Consider the following 19,991-nt stretch of genomic DNA (forward strand, 5'->3'; position numbering starts at 1 on the left):
TTCTTTTCTTATTGTCAGCCTAGTTTTGTAGTGGAGTTTGTAGGACAGGGGGAAAAATATCCAAGGGAACTGACAGATGGTTGCTGTTTTAGCTGAGACTCCAATATTCAGGTGGAGGGCTTCCTCAGCACTTTACCTCTGGTAAAGCTGCAACATGTGGTGCACCTTGGCATTAACTGCATCGATTTTGTTGGAGGATATGAAGAAGAGTGAGGGCTGTGCTGTGATTCTGTTATGGATGTGAGCACTGCTCCTCCCAGGCTCTATTCCCACAGCCACTGCAACAGATTCCTGTGACCTTGGGCCAGTCAGCAGAAGCCTGGTTCTACTCTGAAGAGTGAGTGTGTAAAAATGGCATTTCCTACTCAGCAGATCTGGGCTCTGTGTGCTCTCCAAGTCACATCTGCTGACTTTAGTGACAAAAATAAGTTCTTATGGCTTTCCTGCTCTGTGAGCACTTAGAAACACGAGAGCTGGGAAGCAGAAGCTGGATCCCCTGCCTCCTTGTAGGATTGATTGCTGTAAATCCCAGCCAGCAGTGGGGCTGCACTGGCACCACTTGGCCATGCCCAGCTCTCCTGTTAGTGCCAGCAGTGAGATACATGGAAGAAAAGAAAACAAGCTGATTCTCCTGATTGAATTTTAATTGCAGTTGACATTCTTTGGGTTTGCAGTTGGAGAAAGAAAAAAATCTGTTCATTCATAATATGGTTACATTGAAAATAATTCATTGGTCATAAACTTTTCCAAAGTGAAGTTGTTTTAAATAAACTTCCCTCTCTGTGGCAGGGGATGCTGTTCTCACTTTCCCTGAATTACTCATGGCTGCTCCATTCCAGTGACTGCTGTTTAGTAGGAAGAGAGGGCCCCCTTAAAACAGATGCTACCAGCTGGTGTAAAGGTGAATCTTGTGATGGAGCAGTGCACTGATTTGTGTGCTGGATGTCCCAAATATTCAATTTGGGAAAGTCATTCAGCAGCAAAATTAACGGTAACTATTTTAAAATTGCCTTTACCTTCTGTGGCATGTCCTGACATACTTAGGATAGCTGATACATCTCCTCACAGGTGCCAGGAGTAGCAGCATAAGGTGCAGCATCCTGCTGCATGATTTTTTTAGTTCATTTTATACAGGCAAAATATATCTTCATATAAATTTTTATGTGACCTAGTCACTTAATTAGGATGTGCAATTGATACTTTTAGGGTTCTGCAATAAGGCTGCAACAGGAATCTCACCTGTGAAAGAAATCTGATGTATAATTACTTTGTACAACAGAGTTGGCTGCTATAATAATACACAGATTTTATAAGAGACTCTTGCAAAAATTAGGTATCATTATTTTACAGAAGAAGTGGAGGCTGAGAGCAGTGAAATTCAGTTTTGAAAGTTCCCTAAAAAGGCAGAGCTGGGAATGGGACATGAGTCCCACTCTTTCCCAGCCACGCTACCTGCATGGAAGAGTGAGAATTACATCCAAATTTAGTCTCTGAATTCACCTCAGGTGAGAAGTTCTGAAGGACAGGGATAAGGATTGTACTGAAATGTCTCAACCCAGAGCAAGGGTAAGAGGGGAGAGAAATTCTTAACTTGCTGTGGAAGTGAGGCCTGTTTTGCTTTGTTACATGCATGCTCCATGGCATACTGATTGGAGTTAAAAAATCAGTATTTCCAACTAATAAACCACAGAAAGGAATAACAAAAGAATGCTCTCTGATGATTTCTGATTTCTGCCTCTTTCATCATGCCTCTTTTTTTCAGTCTGCAGATATTTTTGTTGATAAGGCAGAAGCCTCTGCTTTTGGCAGGTTATGCAGGGTAGAGGAACTTGCAGCGTACAGGGAATGTGCAATTTTAGGCAGGGGAGAAAAAAAAAAAAAAAGCACAGATAACCAGCTATTTTGGTTCCAGTGCTTAGAAGTGGAATATTTAACCTTGAGAGGACATGGTGCCAATCTGGGTCCAGAGTCAATGGCAAGGGGGAAGTGAAAACCTCTCCAGTCTATTAAGTGCTCTGCATCCTTGGAGAACATTAACTGATCCCTTACACATGCTTTACATTTTAAGTAACTTTTCCAGTAATTGTAATGGTTAGATAGAAATAGGATTGAAAATACTACCATACAATCACAGAGTGGTTTGTGTTGGAAGGAACCTTAAAAATCATCTTGTTCCAACACTTTCCACTGGAAAATCTCTTGTTCTGGATCCCAGGTCAGCTGCTAGGGGGGAATTGTGCAGCTGCTGAAGCCCAGCCCTTAACTCATCCCTGAGGGCTCTGATTTCTGCTGGAGGGTTTTCCTGCCCCTTTTCCCACACATTCCAGCTTGGGAATCAATCCCAGGCTCACCACAAGGTGCAGTGCTGCTCTTGAGAATTGATTCTGGTCTCCTGGAAAATCTGGCTGCACCATTAACTTGGGAGGTGGCACCTCCTGCATGGCTGAGCCATCCCCCTCTTCTCAGCCAGAGCCCTTGGCCAAAATTAGTTGGCCAGGGCAGAAGTTGAACCTGTGAAGAGTTTTGAGTCCCTAATCCAGGAGTTTATGGTGTTTAAAATGGAATGAAAAATGCTGATCTTACCTCTTCCTTCCCTCCCACCTCATCTCCCCTAGAGGTGAGAGGAAACATCCTTTCTTTTCATGTATTTTTATTTTATTTATGAAGATGCCCCAGTACTAGAAATATTGATTAATGAGTAATTTCCCCAGATTTTACAGTTCAGAATGGACTTTCCCCATCATTTTGAGTGATCATTTCCTACCCCAAGCCTAACTCTGAAGTTTTTAGTGATGCCTTTTGTCACTGGCTGCCTTTATTGCTGATACAGGCACTTTGACACTTTATTTTCAACTCATGCAGGGGTTAGCAATATTTCCCTGAAAAAAACTGCCCTAACTTGCAACAAATCTGGGTTTTTTTAAAATTTTAAAATTGGATATACAGTGCTACAACCAAATCAATTGGGTTGGATTCAGTTTGAAATTCAGTAGAAAATACACTGTTTCTCTTAAGTTAAACAGATAAAACTTTTTGCTGTGCTCAGAGGCACAAGGAGAGCAAATCACTAATATAAATGTTATTACTAGTAGCAGAGTGAACAGAAAAAAATAATGAACAATTTATTGATAAGGAATATCTCATTTTCCTCCACCAGTTAGGTTGTTTACTTAAAGAGCTGAGTGACCTGTGCCAGGAGGTTACATCTCACTTTGTGTGGGAAAAAAGAAAAGTTTATTTTGTAGTTTGCTACCGTAACTGGAAGATTCACTGATTTGCTTTGTGTGCTAGAGCATGTGTTTAGAAAGTCAAGATTTTAACTCATCTCTCCTATACCTTCCCTCTAGTCCTTCCTAGCAATTCCACCCTCCAAAATCCCCCACCCCAATCATTGCCTCCTGTGAGAGATCATTATTTCTGGTCTCTCCTCACCTGTCCCTGCCCAGCTCAAACACCTTGCACCTGCTTGGAGGGAGGATAAAACCCTCAGTGTGCAGCAGAGACCTTGTGCTGCCCCTGGCACTGGGCTTGGAGGAGTGAGAGGAAGCTGAACCACTCTCATCTTTGGGGTTTGGAGTCAAGGTATGGGCTTCTGAGTGTCCCTTTGGTAAAGGGAATTGATGTGTGAGCCGGGACTTGATGGTCTAAAGGTTTTCTTCTCTTGTTAGTTATGGGGGTTTTATTGGAAAAAAAAAATAGGTGGTAGGAGGAGAGCACAAGACTGGCCAAATAGATGCTTAAAACAAAGCATCAGAAAAGGGAAATCGAAAAAAGCTCTTCGAATGTGGGTGTTGTTATTTAAGAAGTTGATGTCCTTTGCAGAGGGAGTATTAGGGGAAGGTGACCTCTGCAGCTGAAAACGCTGGAGGAGAATCTGTAATAGATGGAAAAGTACTAAAGGGTGCCGCAGGCCTTGTTTTCACAGCTCCTCGCAAGCACAGAGCGCAGCTCCTCGGGTCAGGCACCGGAGGAATAGTTGGGTGCGGGGGGAGCCGAGCGCTTGGATGCTCAAACTTCCCTTTCGGAGAAGGAGCAAACCCGGCTGCGGGCGGCCTCCCCCGGGGGCTGGGGGTGTCGGGGAGCACCAAAGCCAGCGGGGGCCGGCGGTCGGGCGGAGCGGAGCGGCCCCGACACCGCCCGCCGGTGGGCGGCCCGCTCCGCTCCGCCCGTGCGGCCGCGGGGCTGGGGCAGCGCCGAGCGCCGGGCGGTGACAGCGCGGCGACAGCCAGGTGAGGCCGGGACACACACACAGAGCCGGGCATCGCAGCCCCCGTGCCGCCCTCGCCCCGCGGCTGTGGTTTGGAATCGATTCGCCGCTGTTTTTCCCCGGTGATGCTCGGCTGCCCCCGGGGCAGCGCATCCTCGGCGCGGCTCTTTGTTCCCGGCGAGCGGCTGGTGCCTGCGGCCCCGGGGGATGGGAAGGGACAGCGGGGTGAGCCCTGCCGGCATGGGGATCGCTCGGGAGAGCTTTGGGGTGGGGGTGTGTTTGTCATGGGGGTGGTCGCCGCTGTCCGTCTGTCCTGCTGCGGGCCTGGGCAGCAGGAGTCCCCGGGAGGTTGTTAGCACTTGATCCTCTGCTCGGTGGGGGGAGAGAGCACTTCTGGAGTGTAAAGTCACCTGTAAATATGGCTAAGGAGGACGGGGACATGGATGTGCGCCCGGCAGCAGGCGTGCTGGGTGTAATCAATCCTTTAGCCAGCCCTAATCCCGTTCTCTGGACCCCACTGCCCGAGGCAGAAGGGCCTGACAAGGTGCGTTTAATCTCCTTTTAAACCTTCACCTGCAGGATCCTCCAGCTCTCCTGTGTGCTGTTGCTGTCAGCCTTAGGTGAGGCGCTGGAATTGCGGAGCGTTTCTTGCCGGTTTCAATCCGAGCGCTCCCCCTCCGCTCCCTGGGCAGCAGCGCTTCTGTCCCTGTGCTGCTTGAAAACTGCTGCACCCTTTGGCCTCATTGTTCAATACCCCCCTCCTCCCTATCCTAATCCCTCAGGAATGTGCTAGACCTTAGACTTCTGTGGTGCCGGGGACCTGGCACGGGTCAGAAGCCGCGGAGAACTATGCAGCTTTTACTTGCAAATCCCAGTAGGGATTTCCATAGGTGGTCCGTGTGCTGTTCTGAACAAAGCAAGGGATCGCGTGGTGGTTGGTGGAATAATGCCTAAAACATGTCATGTCTCTGGCTCCTGAAAGAACTACAGCTGGAATGCCGAGGCTGGAAGTGGAGGTGATGTATTATGTATTAAGGTGCCTCAGTGGGACCAGTGGGAAGCTGGCCTTACAGAATATTAATATCTCATTTGTTTGCTTTTAAGGATGCATCCTCAAGGGTAGGAGAGGATGTGCCCCTCTGATGTGTGCTTGTCTCGACATAATTTTTCTCACCTGACTTTGTGCTGGTGGCTGGTGTAGAGTCGTGTCACTGCTGGGATTTCACGGAGCTCTTGGAGGGGGTTGAGCTGGTCGAGGTCTGTTTACCCGAAGTGTGTGCTGGAAGGGCACCAGTCCCTAATCCGCTCGGTTGAACTGGGCAAAGGACATAAAGCAAGAGGAGATGAAGGCGTTTTTCTCCGCTTGTGCACAAAAGTAGGAACTGGAGCTCTGCAGTGCATTATCTGCTGCCTTTTGTATTCAGCACAAGTAATGAGGCTTGGATGGCATACATTAGCACCCTGAAACTGAGCACTTGACGGCTGCCAGTTGTTTGACTTGTATGTTTTTGGCTAAATCTTCGCATTAAAAGATTTGCAGGTTTTTTTTTTTTTTTGTCCCTTACAAGTTGTCAGGTGAATTGCAGAGCTGAGCACACCCAGGACTGTTCAGCCAGCCCAGGCTGACACCAAGCTTGTGCTTGGAGGTGTGAGAGGCTCTTTTCAAAGGCAAGGCAGATTTGTCTGGGGCTGTTCATCTCCTGCTCTCTGCTTTATGATGCGTGCAGAGTGTGAGTGTCCTCCCTGTGCCAGAGGGATTGTTAGAACAGAGTTATTAATTCAAGCGAGTTTAAAACTTGGTACTCTTCTTCACTGTTACAACAATTTGGGTAGTAACATAGCTGTAACTTGAAAAAGACAGAAAATAACAGCTAAATTTTCCTTTTTGGGGGGGTGAGGGGAAGAGGGTTGGTTTTTTTAAGTAAGCTGGCTGGGTGAAACTCTTAAAAAAAAAAAAAAAAAAGCTCTGAGGGAGTAGCTGGGGCAGAAGGGGAGCTTAATCCTTTGCAGCATATCTCCACAAACCACTGGTCCATGCAAGGAGCAGCTATTGAAGGAGAGACATCTGCTCTGCTCTGTGCTGGTCCCCTGCAAGCCTGCCCTGCTGGAGTGACCATTAGAGGCTGGGGCTCCTTCTGAGCTGGCTTTTGTTGGGCCCCCCAAGAGCTGATCTCAAACAGCTCTCCAGAATTCAGAGGGGGTTAATGGTTTAATAACTACTGCCAGTGCTAATTGTTGGAACAGGCAAGCAGCCTGGCTCAGAAAGATCCAACTGAGTCTGAGGCTGCTTCAGCTGGTGACCAATTTATATTTATTGTCCCTCAGCTTCCTGACTTTCCCACTGAGGTAGGTGATTCTTATTCTTGTGGGTAGCTCCTGGAGATTCCCAGCTCTGGCCCCTGTTTTCAGCCTTGCAGTCCTTTGTGTAGTTTTCCAGCCTACCAGGTGCTCAAAGAGAAGTTATTATTTTCCATGCTAAAGATAAAGCTCCCTGGCTGCCTGCAGTCGTGCTGCCTTTGCGGCTGGAGGAGCTGCACCTCCTGGGATTTGTTGTCATTAAGTGCAGGGGAAGTAGCTGGCACTGTCTCCTGCCCTCACTGTGTGCTTCCTATTGGAAGCAAGGATTAGTTTTCCACTGAGAGCCTGGCCAGTGCTTGGCAGCTGCCTCCAGGGCTTCAGCTCTGAGGATGCCAGGTGAAATCTGGGGACAAGGAGTTCCTGCAGCATGAAATATTGAGTTAGCACCTTGGGGCTGGTAGCAGAAAAGCTCAGGCTTGGTCAGGGCAGCGTGCTCCAGCCTGGCTGGGGCTGGGGAGCAGGCTGGCTATAAAAATAGCCAGATGGGAGGAGAAATGTGGAACTCGGTGCAGCTTGAGGAACAGACTACTCTGCAGCCAGGTACCTGCAGCTCCTGCATTCAGTGCAAGTGCTTCAGCAAGGTGTCAAGCTCTGCTTAAGGAGATAGCCAGGTCAGTGCTGTTCATACACTCTCTAATCCAGCCTCTTCCTAAAGCTAAGTGGATCTTAAGCCCTGACTAATCTTCTTTGAAGTGTGAACCTGTGCCATTATCCTGCAGCAAACTCCGTGCCACAATCTCCTGCTTTCACTGAGTGTGAAGGTCTGGGTTAGCTTACATCTGGCTGTTGTGGATTTCCTGAGCAAATAACTCTCCAGTATGATTTCTGCCCTATAGAAGTGTAGGATTGTGGCCAGCAGGGCTTTTCAGACTGGTAGAAACAACATGAAGCTGCCTGAAGGACCCCAGGAACTCTTTTTATCAGGCTGGTATTGAGTGCCCAGGTTATCCACCACCCAGGAGGAAAGGTGGAGTGAGTTTGTTGGGAGGAGAGGAGTATTTTACTTCTGCTAACCACATCCTGAATGTCTTGGGCTATTTGAGAGCCTAGAGCTAGAAAGCTACAAAATCTCTGTACAGATGTGTATATACATATGTATAATGTATGTGACTGCAATAGAAGGGCTTTTTCAAGTGCAGCTGGAATTCTGTTTGTTTAAGCACTGCTGAAAGTGTTTGTGCCACCTAAATGCTCCTGACTCCTTGAGAAGCTGTATTTAAAGCCAAACTATTTTTAAAAATAGAAAATAGCCAACTTCTTGGTGTTTCAATATGCCTTCTCTTAACATTGCTGGAGGGGTGTTGAGGTGAACATGATTTATCTTCAGCTGCATGGTAAGGCAGATGCATGTAGTTAGGCACTAACAATTTAACTTGCATAATATATTCTTAGTGCTTTTTAATTACAAAAGTGCATAAAGAATTAGCCTGGAAGGAGAGCTAAATGTTGTCAATTTTCAGCTCTTTTTTGAGGGGGAGATAGAGAAAATAGATGGGTGGCCACCCATCCTTCAGATATAGAAGATGCTAAAAATATTTTGGTGGCTTCTGCTTGTCCCTGAGCACCTGGTGCATGTGTGTGGCCTGTGATGGGGAATTATTCTAGCAGCTCAAACTGCTGGGATGAGGCTTCAGGGAGAATGGAAAAAGTGACTCAGTGTGCCCTGAAGGCTCAGCCAGATGCTGGAGCCTGCAGTGGTTGGTTCTGAGCTTTGTGACTCTGCTCTGTGGGTACAAATGCAAGTAACAGTTCTGGATGTGTTTGGGTGGGGAAATGAGGAGTGTGACAAGTTTAGGGATTAATCCTGGTGCCTGTGAGCAGTAAGGGTGACTGTTGCTCTTCTTTGGAAGACTAAGGGGTGGGTTCTGACAGCCCCAACCTCTTTCCTTGCTGATATGTTATTCCTGCAGCCCAAAGGGAAGAGCAGATCACTTGGGAATGATAAAATCTCACCTCATTCCATCCCTTTCCTTGGGCAGGGGCACCTTCCACTATCCCAGGTTGCTCTGAGCCCCATCCAACCTGCCCTTGGACGTTTCCAGGGATGGGGCAGCCTCAGCTTCTCTGGGCACCCTGTGCCAGGGTCTCACACCCTCAGTAAAGAATTTATTCCTAATACCTAATCTAAACCTACTCTATCAGGTGAAAGCCATCTCTCTCTGCTCTGTCCCTCCATTCCCTTGTCCAAAGTCCCTCTCCAGCTCTCTTGGAGCCACTTTAGGCACTGGAGGTGCTCCAGTGTGTCCCTGGAGCCTTCCCTTCTCCAAATCCCAGCTCTCCCAGCCTGTGTCCGTAGCAGAGGTGCTCCAGCCCTGTGATCTACCTGGTGGCTCTTCTTTGAACTCATCCTAACAGCTCAAGGTCTTTCTCATGTTGGGGGCCCCACAACTGGAGGAGCACACGAGAGGAAGAGCTTGAAGCTGCTGATGGCTGGAGGCCCTTGCAGCAGGGCTTGGCTGTGCCCCTGGCCAGCTGCCTCCTGGAGCTGGGAGGAGCAGGAGCAGCACCCAGATGTGCTGTGTGGCACAGGGATGTTCCTGGTGTGGCCAGTGAGTCACACTGGATGGGATGCTCTCCTCTGGAGAGGTGGAGCAAGCCCAGGATTGAGGCATGTGCCCAAGGGAGGTGCTGGGAGCTGGAGCTGTGTGCCTGGAGGCTGCAGAGCTTGCCAAGGGCAGGATCCAGCTGGCTGGATCACTGCTGGGCTCCAGGTTCAGTGCTCTCTTGGAAACTGGGCATGAACCCTTCTGGGAGTGTCTCCATGGTGCAGTGCAGCACGGGCACTGATGCAGCAGTGCTGCTGTCTGGGCTGGAGCCTCCTCTGTGGGGCCAAGCACCTCAGCCAGGACATGCTGCAGCCCTAAAGCCTCCTGGAGTGCCTCTGCTGTCCCCCACAGACCCATCTTGCTCTCTGTGCAGGTTCCTTGGTCTCCCCCTGTGCCAATGCACAGAACAGGGGTGGCCAGAACAAACCTGAGGCTTCATGGCCCTGACAAGAATCATTTTTGGACTTGGTTCAGGACAAACAGGTTGATCCCCACCATTGCTTGCAGGTCTGATGCCTGCTGGGTGGAGCAGGGCACTGCTGCTGGGGTGAGAGCTGGGCAGGGTCTGTCCTGGGTTTCAGCTCAACTTTTGGTTTTGTTTGGCATCTCCAGGTAGGGCAGGCAGGGAACAGTCAAACAGGTGGGGGATTTACTGCATGGAATGTGTAGGGGAGGGGTCTGCTCACAACTGGCCATGGACTTGCTTCCCCCAGTTGTTTAAGGTCCTGGCTCTGTGCTTGGTTATGGGTATGTGTCATCTTGGTTCCTTTTTCCCCTTCTAGGTCTCTGGATTTGTCAGCCTTGCAGGCTTCTGGACACACCTCCTCTCAGCCATGAGGAGATCAGAAGGATTTGATATCTGGGTGGTCACCTGCAGCATCCTGCTCTTGTCCTGCAGCCTGCCATGCCTCGCTCAGCCCCTGCAGGACAGGGATGTGACCAAGGTCCAGCACGGCCCCTGGGCAGGGAATGGGCTGGAAGATGAGAGGACAGGCATGGTGGACTTGAGAAACAGCCTGGGCCCTTCTGAGCAGCCAGTTTCTGAAGAGCCATGTGCAGGGTCAGCAGAGCCATCTGGGACAGCCCTGGATGGAGCTTTCACTGCAGGAGGAGCAGCTGTCCCTGCCAGCCAGGGCCTGGGGGCTCTCCCCTCTGCTGGGACACTGCCTGGGGAGCCACAGCTGGAGCAGGATGAAGCACTGGGGGCCATGCTGACCACAGCTGTGACCACGCTGATCCCCCCAGCCCAGGAGGAGTCTGGTGGCCCCACTGGTGAGGCCACAACCCAGGGTGGTGTGGCAGTGGAGCCCAGCTCTGCCAGCCCCTCAGCAAACCCCCTTTCTGGGAGCACTGAGGAGGAGGAGGAAGCAGAGAGCAGCTCCCAGCCCCCAGCTGTGCCCCAGCCCACGCTGAGCCCCAGCTGGGAAGCAGCAAGTGACCACCCTGCCATCCCAACTGCCCAGGCTGCAGCTGTGACCTCTGAGCTGGAGCTGCTGAGAGCCCACACTGGGAGCCCTCTGAAATCCCTGGCTCCACCAGCCTCTGTGGCTGCCAAACATCCCCTCGTGGCCACTGAGGGCTCCCTTCACCCAGAAGCAGGGACAGGTGTGACACAAGAGCTGCCCACCACGGCTGGCACTGTCACCATCCCCCCTGTGGACACTGTGCCACCTGACTGGGATGACACAAAACTGGGGGACATCAGCCAAGGGGGAAGCATCCCTCATGAGAGGGTGACAGAGAAGCTGGGGACAACAGAACCATCCCAGACCACCCAGCAAGGCGTGGAGGAGGAGGAAGAGGATGCCACAAGAGCAGTGCCCTCCCCAGTGTCCCCTCCAGCAGCACCTGAGCTTCCCAAGGAGAGCAACTGCACGGTGCCAGTGCAGGGGGAGGAGCTGCCAGCAGCTTCCACAGGCAGCAGTGATGCTTCCCACACTGGGAACCTGCCAGATGCACACACAGCTGATCTTGGCTCACTGGAAAACATAAGTGCAGTCACAGCAGAGGAGGACACAAGCATCCCTCCATCACAGCCAGAGGCTGCTGTGGTGACAGATACCCAGCCTGAGCTCTCTCCTACTCTGGAGAGTTCATGGAAAGGTAAAACTTGCCTGTTACAGACATCTCTCATTGCTGGGATTTAAAGTGGGCTGTGCCAGCAGCCTGTGAGCCACTGAAGTCCTGACTGGCTTTACAGGGTCTGTGCAGAGAGCTGCTGGCCCCTGTAACAAACTCCTGGTGGTGTCTCCTCACCCCACAGAGGAGCTGTGGCTGTCCAGTGCTTGTCCCAGCTCTTACCTGCAGGCAGAACTCCTCCTGGCCAGCCTGCCACAGGCTGATGGTGTCACCTTGCCCTGCACATACCTCCAGAGATGGCACCTTCAGCCTCATGGCAGTGTTCCTGTTTGTGCTTAAAATATAAAGGAAATGCTAAAAAAAAAAAAAAAGGCTGGTCAGGTGTTGGGCAATGACATGTTTCTAGGTTGATGAGGACTTTTTAATTGCTGGGTGTCTTTATTCTTCCCTCTTTGGCTGCAGATGCTAAAAGGATGATTTCTCTTCACTGCATCCAAAAGACCTAATTTTTGCTGTAAAAGAAGGGAGGCTAATTGCAGGCTGGTGCTGAAACCTGACTGATTAATTTCTAATTTATAAGCACTTGACTTGTCAGCAGGTTGCCTCTCTGCTGTTTCCCAGATGTTGGGGAAACAACACTGTAAGACTTGTGCAACAAAAACAAACCCTTCTGCATAGCTGGGAATTCAGTGGGAGCTGGTCACTGCAGGCTGGACCTGCTGCTGGCACTGTGGCTCTGGAATTGTTAATGCATGGAGTTCTATTCCTTTTATCCAGCTGTGTGCCAGCTGTCCTGTGAGTCTGCCCTGACACGTGTTCTTGCTGTAGGTGTGACTCAGGAGGTGACAACAGCTGCCCAGGAGGCTGATGCTGCTCTGCCAGCTGTGGCAGAGGTGCCTGGTGCCACCCAGGGAGCAGGGGCTGCCAGCTTTCCTCAGGAGAACAGCGGGGAGGACACCCAGGTGCTGACAGCTCCCAGTGCCACCCAGCTGCTGGTGGCAGCTGGTGCCTCCTCCACAGTGAGCCCTGTGCATGCAGAAGGTAGGATTCTGCCTCAAGGATTTCCACACAAGATGGGATGGTGCATCTGGAACCAGTGTCAGTGCCTGGGCACTCCAGTGTCAATGCAACACATTCTTTTAAGTGACTTTCTTTTTGCTAACTTTCTGCCCTTTGCCTCTAAGCCTGGCTGCTACTGCTTTCTGCCCATGCCATGAGCTCTACCATGTTGCAATTTGCCAGCACATGGATTCTTTGCACCAAATCCCCTTATTGGCCCCAAATAAGTGGAGTAGAGTTTTAAAAAGTGCCCCAACCCATAGAAGCCCCCAATCTGTCCTGCTAGCAAGCTGCTTTTAGCTTTAGGCACTTAAACAATTTTTTATTTATGGAGGGGGAGTTCTTGCTTTTGGAACCCAAGGCAGTCACAGATTGCTGATGCTCAGTCCAGAGGATGAAAATTTCACCAGGATTGTGTGGCAGCCAGTGGTGGAGGAAGGACACCCTCCTAAGAGCCTGGCAAGCCCTTGAGTGTGGAAGCCTGCAGTGATTTTCATTTCCCTGAGGATTGGAGGGCTGTTTCAGGTTTATATAGCTCATACAGAAATGCTTTAAGCAGTCAGGTTCCTGCAGCTGCTTTGGTGTCACCTTGGCAGGTACATGCCTGTCTCCTGGCAGGAGTGTAGCAGGGTTCCCTCAGCACAGGCTGGCTTTGAGCTGGAGTGGATTTCTGCACTAGTGGGGACCATTGTAGTGAAAATGCTGCTGGGCAGCTTTTCTGGTGATTCCTGTGTTGCAGGGCATCAAAAGGAAAAAGCTGTTTGCATTGTGTCTCTAAATTTAGGGTCTGTTTGTAAGGGGGAGAAGGTTCTTCTGGCAGTTTCCACTAATTGAATTTGCTTCTGGGATTTAATTATAAATTCAACCAACTTTTATCTTTGTAATGAACTATTAGATCTGTCACTTGGCTCAGTTCTCAACTGGTGTCTTGCTGCTCTGAAATTGCAAGGGTGTGGTGATGAGTAGTCCTTAAAGAAATGGAATTAAAACCTTTAAGGGTTCCCCCCTCATTAAGGGGAGCCTCCTTTGCCCAAGCAGAGTCTCAAAGGAAGCAAAAATTGAGGAACTTTAAATTTTCATGAAGGAGTTTCTAAGGGTTTTGAACAAGTGCTGCTGTTTCCTGCCTCCTGCAGATCTCACCGATGGGATCCTGGTCACCAGTGAGAAGGCTGTCCCAGCCCCTGGTGGGGTCACTTCTGGCCCAGCTGGACAGCCAGAGGAGCCATCCAGCAGAACTGTGCTCCTGGTAACTCCATCATCAGTGGCCTCAGTGAGGAGAACAGCCCTTCCCTCCGAGAGGAGGGGCAGCACGGCCGTGACCTACGGGCTGGAGCGCCTGGAGTCAGAAGGTACCCCCGGGGAAAAGGGGGGCTCCTGTGCCCTGCCACACCTGCCCTGACAGCCCCACCTGCCTCTCACCTCTGTGCACATCTTACTGCTCCCAATAAAGCTCTTGGAGAACCTGGCCTCTCCCAGGAGGCACAGGAAGCAAGCAGTGAGCAGTGTCCTGGAGAATTCCTGAAATTCCAATGGTTGTGGTGCATGGGGTGGGTTATTCCCTGGACAGGGAGCAGCAGTGTTGCTGTTGCAGCAGGGACAGGCTCTGCCCCCCTGTAATGTTGGTGTGTGCATCTTGCAATATTGGCACTGCAGAGCTCTGTGCCAGGAGCACCCACCAAGGAGATCCCAGCAGATCCTGCCCTGGAGCTGCTCTGCAGCTCTGATCTGCCTTCTCTTCACCTCACCCACATTTTTCCTGCAGAGAGCTGCTTCTTGCTCTTTTTTCCTACTTGAACTCCTCTCTGCTTGCTCATCCATCCAGTTCTGTGCTCCAGTGTCTGGGCTGATACCACCTGGCAGGAATTAATCTTTCTGCCTGCTTTTGCTCCCCTTCCTTTATCTTGACCTTCTCTTGCCTTAGTATTTTACTGCAAAGGTTGGCAGCTCTCCAGGGGTGGCATTGCCAGATGGTATTTCTCCTCTGAGTAGAGGTGGGGTGCTGTAGACAGCAGCTCATCAGCATCTTTTCTCTGCAGGAAGCAATAACTCTCCCTCCTGTTAAATTTAGAGGGCAGCACAACTTGGGAGTCTTCCCTACTGCATGTGCCTGGCTTGCTGCTGGCTTTGAAGCTTTCCCTGAGCTCCCTGGGACTCCAACTGCAGCATGCTGCCCTTGCCAGGATGGATCTTGGATGTCTCTGGCAAGGCAGGGATGTGGTGCTAATGGGAGAGTGGCAGCAGGGCAAGGAAAGGTCGTGTGTGTAGGGAAAACTTCATATTTCAGGCTGGGAAAGAAGGTCTCTGCTCAGCAGGAGCAGTGTGATTCAGGAGGCTAAAGTGTATTATAGCCCTCTGGGATCTCCTTTAGAAGTCTGGGTTTCTGCATGGGAAGATAAGAGGGATTTTAGTTTCAGCTGAGCTTTGGTCTCTCTCAATTTAATGAGACCTTCTGCACAGGCATTTAAAAAAAAAAAAGTCCTTCTTCTCCATGCAACTTTTTTGGATTCCTGCTGCACTCTTTCTCTGCTCTGGGCTCCTCTAAAGGCAAATGTGGGCTGTAGCTGGGACCAGGTGCCCTCAATGATGAAGGCTCAGGTGGAAATTTGGGTTTCTTGGCTCAGCAGGTGCCTGTTCTCCAAGGGGGCTCTTGGTGCTCTCTGGACTTGACAACTGGCACAGCTTTTGTGTCTGAATCTCTTCAGTTCAGCCAGACCTTTGTGCAGGGAGCCAGGAGGTTCCCTGGTGCTGGGGATCACAAATCCACACCTTGTAGATGGGACAAAATTCCAATTACCCTTTGGGGAAAGGCTTTCTGCCTGGGGATGGTGCTGCCCCAGTTAAGCACAAAGGAAGGTTTTTGAGCTGCTACCATGCTCTTAACATCTTTTTCTGCCTAATGGCAGCTGGGGGCTCTCACATCCTCATGGTGGAGTGGCATTTGGAAGCTTAGCTCCCAAAATTACAGTTCCTGGTGTTTACCTTCAGACTATCTAGATGCTGCCAAATTCAAGATGCTTAGGGGTGCTTTCCTTTAAAGCTACATGGAAATCCAGCCCAGGATACTCAGGTTTTTGGGGGATACTGTTGCAGGTACATGATTGGGTCCCTAATGAGGGATCTTGAGGATCACTGTTGGAGGAAGTGCAAGGAGCTGAGTCAGCTCTGCTGCCTTCAGTGGGGTCCTGCTGACTTGCCTCACTGAAGGCCTGGCTCATCATTAAATATAAACCCCTGCTGCTCAGCTCCCTCTGTTTCTTGGGGACCATCTGTGCCAAACTGCCTGTGGTTAATTGCATCTGTGTATTCACCTGCCTGGCTTGGATGCAGAACTGTTTTTAAAAAATCAAATTGCACAGACAAAATGAAAATACATCTAGATGAGCTTATCCTCCTCTCTGGTGGACTCTGGGGAGATGAGCTGGGTAACAAATATCTTCCTGCCTTGACTCTGGGGTGAGCTTGGTTCTACTTGCCCTTCCCAGTCAGAGAAATCCTATAAAGGGATTATAGGATATGGGGACAGGACACAGCAGAGGCTAAGGCTTGCTTGTCTGGGGGAATTGATTATGTATTTTGTCTCTGTGCCTAGAATCTGTATGTCTCCCTAGCAAGTTGAGCACTGCAGATTTCTCTGTAGGGCTTCTGGCTCAAGTGGCTTTTACTGAGGACCACTGTGAGCCTCCCAACACTTCTAAAAGTGACTCTTGGGAAAGGAATTACATTAATTTTTGACTTGATTCCTGTGCTGTGGCATCTGCCATGGTGGTGCTGGCAGAGGTGACTGCACACCCCCACATGGCAGTGTTTGGCAGGTGGGACTTTCTGAAGTGGCAGGACACATGCCCTGCTCCCCCTTCTGCAAAATCCTTGCAGTTTTCAGCTGGAACCTGCTGGAGAGAGCACACCAGGCTCTGGTCCTGTTGCTGTGGGTGAGGGTGAGTCTGTATCTGGCCCTGCAGAGCCAAGATTTGGTTCTCTAGTGTGCCACCACCCTGCCTGGGCACCACAGGATGGGTTGGGGTGGAAGGGACCTCAAAGACCTCATCCCAACCCCTGCCATGGGCAGGGACACCTGAAGAATTCCTTCTTGCAGTCTGATGTCCCTGCTGGGACGGAGCTGCTCCCACAGCTCAGGGCTCAGGAGGGTGCTCAGAGCTGTGGTTGAAGCAGGAGCTGCTCTGCCTGTTGAGTGGTGTCAGGAGCAGCCAATAGCTCTGAAAATGGGCAGCTTAAAATCAGTTGCTCCAGAGGAGACCTTAACTGAGTAGCTCTTGAGTGTGGAGTGTTCCCAATTAATTAGGATGGCTCTCAGCTGGCAGAATTTGGAGTTTCATGTGCATTTGCAGCCTGCTGTGAATTATTTTGTGTACCCTAGAACAGCTTAGGTTGGGAAAGACCTTCAGGATTGAGTTCAACCTTTGACCAAATATCTCTGTATCAACCAGACCATGTCCAGCCTTTCCTTAAACACCTCCAGCTGTGGTGACTCCAGCACCACCCTGGGCAGCCCCTTCCAATGTTTAATCACCCTTTCTATGAAGAAATTCCCCCTGAATACTTCAGAATTTGTGGTCATTTACATAAATTTATACAAGATGCTTCAACTCCCCATTTTTCTTCTGAGCTGTGTCACAGGGAGGTACCTTGTTTTTTGGGAGGGGTGTGAAGGGTATTTTTCCCAGAAATTAAGGCTCTGAAGGGGATTGCTATTTGGACCTTAATGAATTAAGATCTGCCTCATTACATCTCTACAACCCTGTTAAAAATTTAAATTAGGATGCAGAGGTGTAAATAAAACAGGCACTTAACCCAGCATGGCTAACTAGCCTGATATTATAATTCCTCACCAGCTCTTTGGATATCAACTAAATTGGCAAGGAACAGGAGACTTAAAGCACATGCAGAATGAATTATTAAATGGTTTTGGTACACACTTTTCTCTTGCTTCTTGTTTATTGCCACCACTGAAATGGGAACTGCTCTGTGTTGACCTCTATCTCCTTCCCAGCAGGTGGTGGCTCATCCCTCCTTCTCATTTGTAGCAGAAAATGATACAAAAAAAATTGTCACTTTTTTTATCAAACTGATTTTATTTTTTTTTTTTTTCCTTTTCCTTCTGGAAGTGTTTGATACAGACATCCACAGTTTTTCTGTACAACCTCAGCCAGGGCCTCACTCCACTCCTGGGCAAGAATTCCTTCTGAATCTCCAATCTAGCCCTGTTCTCTGTCAGGTTGAAGCCATCCCTCTTGTCCTGTCATGCACTGGTCCAAATTCCCCCTGTAGCTCTCTTGGACCCCCTTTAGGCACTGGAAGGGTCTCCAAGGTCTCCCTGGAGTATTTCCTTCTCCAGGCTGAGCACCCCCAGCTCTCTGTTCTTTGTCATGTTCTTGCCTCCAGCAGGCTGGATGACATTTCTTAGTCTGACCCACCTTGATTCCTGTTCTGACCAGGCTTTGTTTGAATTTTGAACTGTATTATATTTTTTCATTTTTCAAAAAATAAAAAAAGAGTTCACTTAAATATCCCTTTAATGTTGTAGCTTTCCCATCTTATCTCCAAGCTTGAATGAAAACAACAGATAAACCCCCACAGTTGCCCTTATTGAAATATAATTGGGCTGTGTGAAAGTTTTTAATGAGTTTCTGTTTGCTTGAATCTGAGGATTAAGCAGCTTGCCCTCATGGCTCAAGGGAGGTGAATTCAGATAAGCAGGGCTGTGGCAGCAAGGCTCTGCAAGGAGCATTTTCTGCTGGAATTTCTCATGGCTGGAGGCCTTGAGCAGGTGTAGCTCATGGGCTTTTTTGGGAGCTTTGTTCAGTGGGACCAGAGGAGCTGCAGGAAGGGGATCAAGGATTTGGGAAGAAGCAGGAGCTCAGACTAGAAATGAGCTGGGTGGACTCAATGTTCCCTTTGGCTCCTCTTAGTCCCTCACTTGAGTTAAAAACTTGTGCCCTGGAGACTGTTGGCCATAATAACAGACCTGCTCCCCAATAAACATCTGTGATTATCCATGCTGGGTTTGTCTAGGAAATAAAGCTGAAACCAAATGTTTTCTTAACTCTTGGCCTGTTGGTTGCTCTGTTCCCAGGCAGTGGGGTTGAATTGAATGTTTCTGGAAAAAAACACCAACAGACTTTTCCAATGAAAATGGAATGAGTATCTCTGGTGGCTTTTTGTTGGTTGTGTTTTTGTTGTTTGTTTGGGGTTTTTTGTGGTTTGGAAAACAAGTCCTATGCCCACAGACCTTTTCTGGGGGAAAGCATTTTGTTAAGAGATGTTGTAAACTTTTTATCTGCCTTCCTCTGTCTTGTTCTGCCCTGTCCACTCACAGGTCATGGTCATTAAATCTGGACTGATTTGGCAGCCCTTACTTGATAAATCACCACTTTCTTGTCTTGATTTTTATGCTGGTTGGTTCAACACCTGTGCACCCAGGGGCAGGAGAGCTGTTCTGCAGCAAGCCAGGGAGCAAACTTGTTACAGTACATGCAGTGTGTTGCAGCATTTAGGGGATTTTTCCTCCTTTACAATAGTCTTGTGTTGCTAAACTGACTCTCTAGCCTGGCTCAGTGTGAGAGCAAGTTTGAGGTGAATTCTGCTGGAAATTAATTTGGCCAAGAGTAAACAAAGGATTTCTTCCTAAAACAAAAATAAACTACCTTAGGTTCCTCCAAGGAAGATTTAAATTGGGTATTAGGGCAAAATTTAATCACTGAGAGGATGGTCAGGTAGTGGCACAGCTGCCAGGGCAGTGGTGGAGTCATCAGCCCTGGAGGGATTTGAAAGGTGTGAATGTGGCACTTGGGGATATGGGTTGGTGGTGGCCTTGGCAGTGCTGGGAGAATGGTTGGACTTGGTGATTTGAGAGCTTTTCCAGCCTTAAAGATTCTGTAAATTCCTCTTCTCTTGAAGCTTCAGTGCATTGGGGATATATTATCCTGCTTTGTGTGGTAGAATCTCACCCAACAATGCATTGCTCCAAGTGTCCCTGTGCAATTGCTTGATGCTGAAACTTCCCAAGAGACTGATTTTTCTTTTTATTTATTTATTTTTTTTTTTATTTTCCCCCAGACCGCAGCATTTAAGACAACACCACATCCTGCAAAGCTCTCAGTGGCTTTGCAGTGCAGGTGCCTGTGCTCAGCAGAACTCATCCAGGGGCTTTGGCAGAGTTTCTGTGCCTGGGTGTCCTTTGCCCAGGAGCACTGCTGGGTGAGAGCATCTCCACCTTCCTGCAGCTCTCTCCTTCCAGGCTGCCAAAGGCTCTTGGCAGCATTTTGGAGCTGTGGGATGGTGACATTGCCTGATTACGTGAAGGCAACACATTAATAATAAAAGAGGTGTCCTAGAAAGGCCTTCCTGCCTTGACAGTCAGATCACAAAGGCACTGCAGAAAGTGAGCCTCAGTGGGAGAGAACATTGGCAGAGGTTTCTAAATGCTTCTCCCTCCTGCTCTGGCATAGACCCCCCATCCCTAATCCTGTTGTTGTTTACACAGCATTATTTACACATTTACATGGTGTTATTAGCACACAGAGGTGACCCTGCAGCACTGAACACCACTTAAAACCACAGCTTAAACTGGCAGGGATCACAGCAATCCTCTGTGCTGTCATTTAGACATCTTTATCCATAGAGTTTGGTGTGAGGGAGGCTGGGAAGGGAAAGGACAGAGCAAATGATAACTCCAGGTTTTGCCATGCAACTTCTTTCCTTTTTAGTTTTTGTATTTAGGTTTT

At 49.3% G+C, this 19,991-nt stretch overlaps 1 protein-coding gene across 3 annotated transcripts in view; it reads left to right on the forward strand.

The window, feature by feature from the left end:
• The first annotated feature begins 4,149 nt into the window (after positions 1 to 4,149).
• Positions 4,150 to 19,991, forward strand: part of ARMH4 (armadillo like helical domain containing 4) — a 48,055-nt gene continuing 32,213 nt past the window's right edge. Inside the window, exons 1-4 of one of the 3 annotated variants that reach the window (XM_056493660.1) lie at positions 4,150 to 4,229; positions 9,894 to 11,214; positions 12,019 to 12,231; positions 13,383 to 13,598. In XM_056493660.1, coding sequence (XP_056349635.1) covers positions 9,945 to 11,214; positions 12,019 to 12,231; positions 13,383 to 13,598 — 1,699 coding nt within the window. In that variant the 5' untranslated portion in view covers positions 4,150 to 4,229; positions 9,894 to 9,944. Of the gene's footprint in view, positions 4,230 to 5,006; positions 5,224 to 9,893; positions 11,215 to 12,018; positions 12,232 to 13,382; positions 13,599 to 19,991 lie in introns of those variants that run through there. The other 2 variants (XM_056493661.1, XM_056493659.1) reach the window with 2 other exon arrangements.

Source organism: Oenanthe melanoleuca, chromosome 5 (genome assembly GCF_029582105.1).
Source record: "Oenanthe melanoleuca isolate GR-GAL-2019-014 chromosome 5, OMel1.0, whole genome shotgun sequence".
NCBI classification, from domain to species: Eukaryota; Metazoa; Chordata; class Aves; order Passeriformes; family Muscicapidae; genus Oenanthe; species Oenanthe melanoleuca.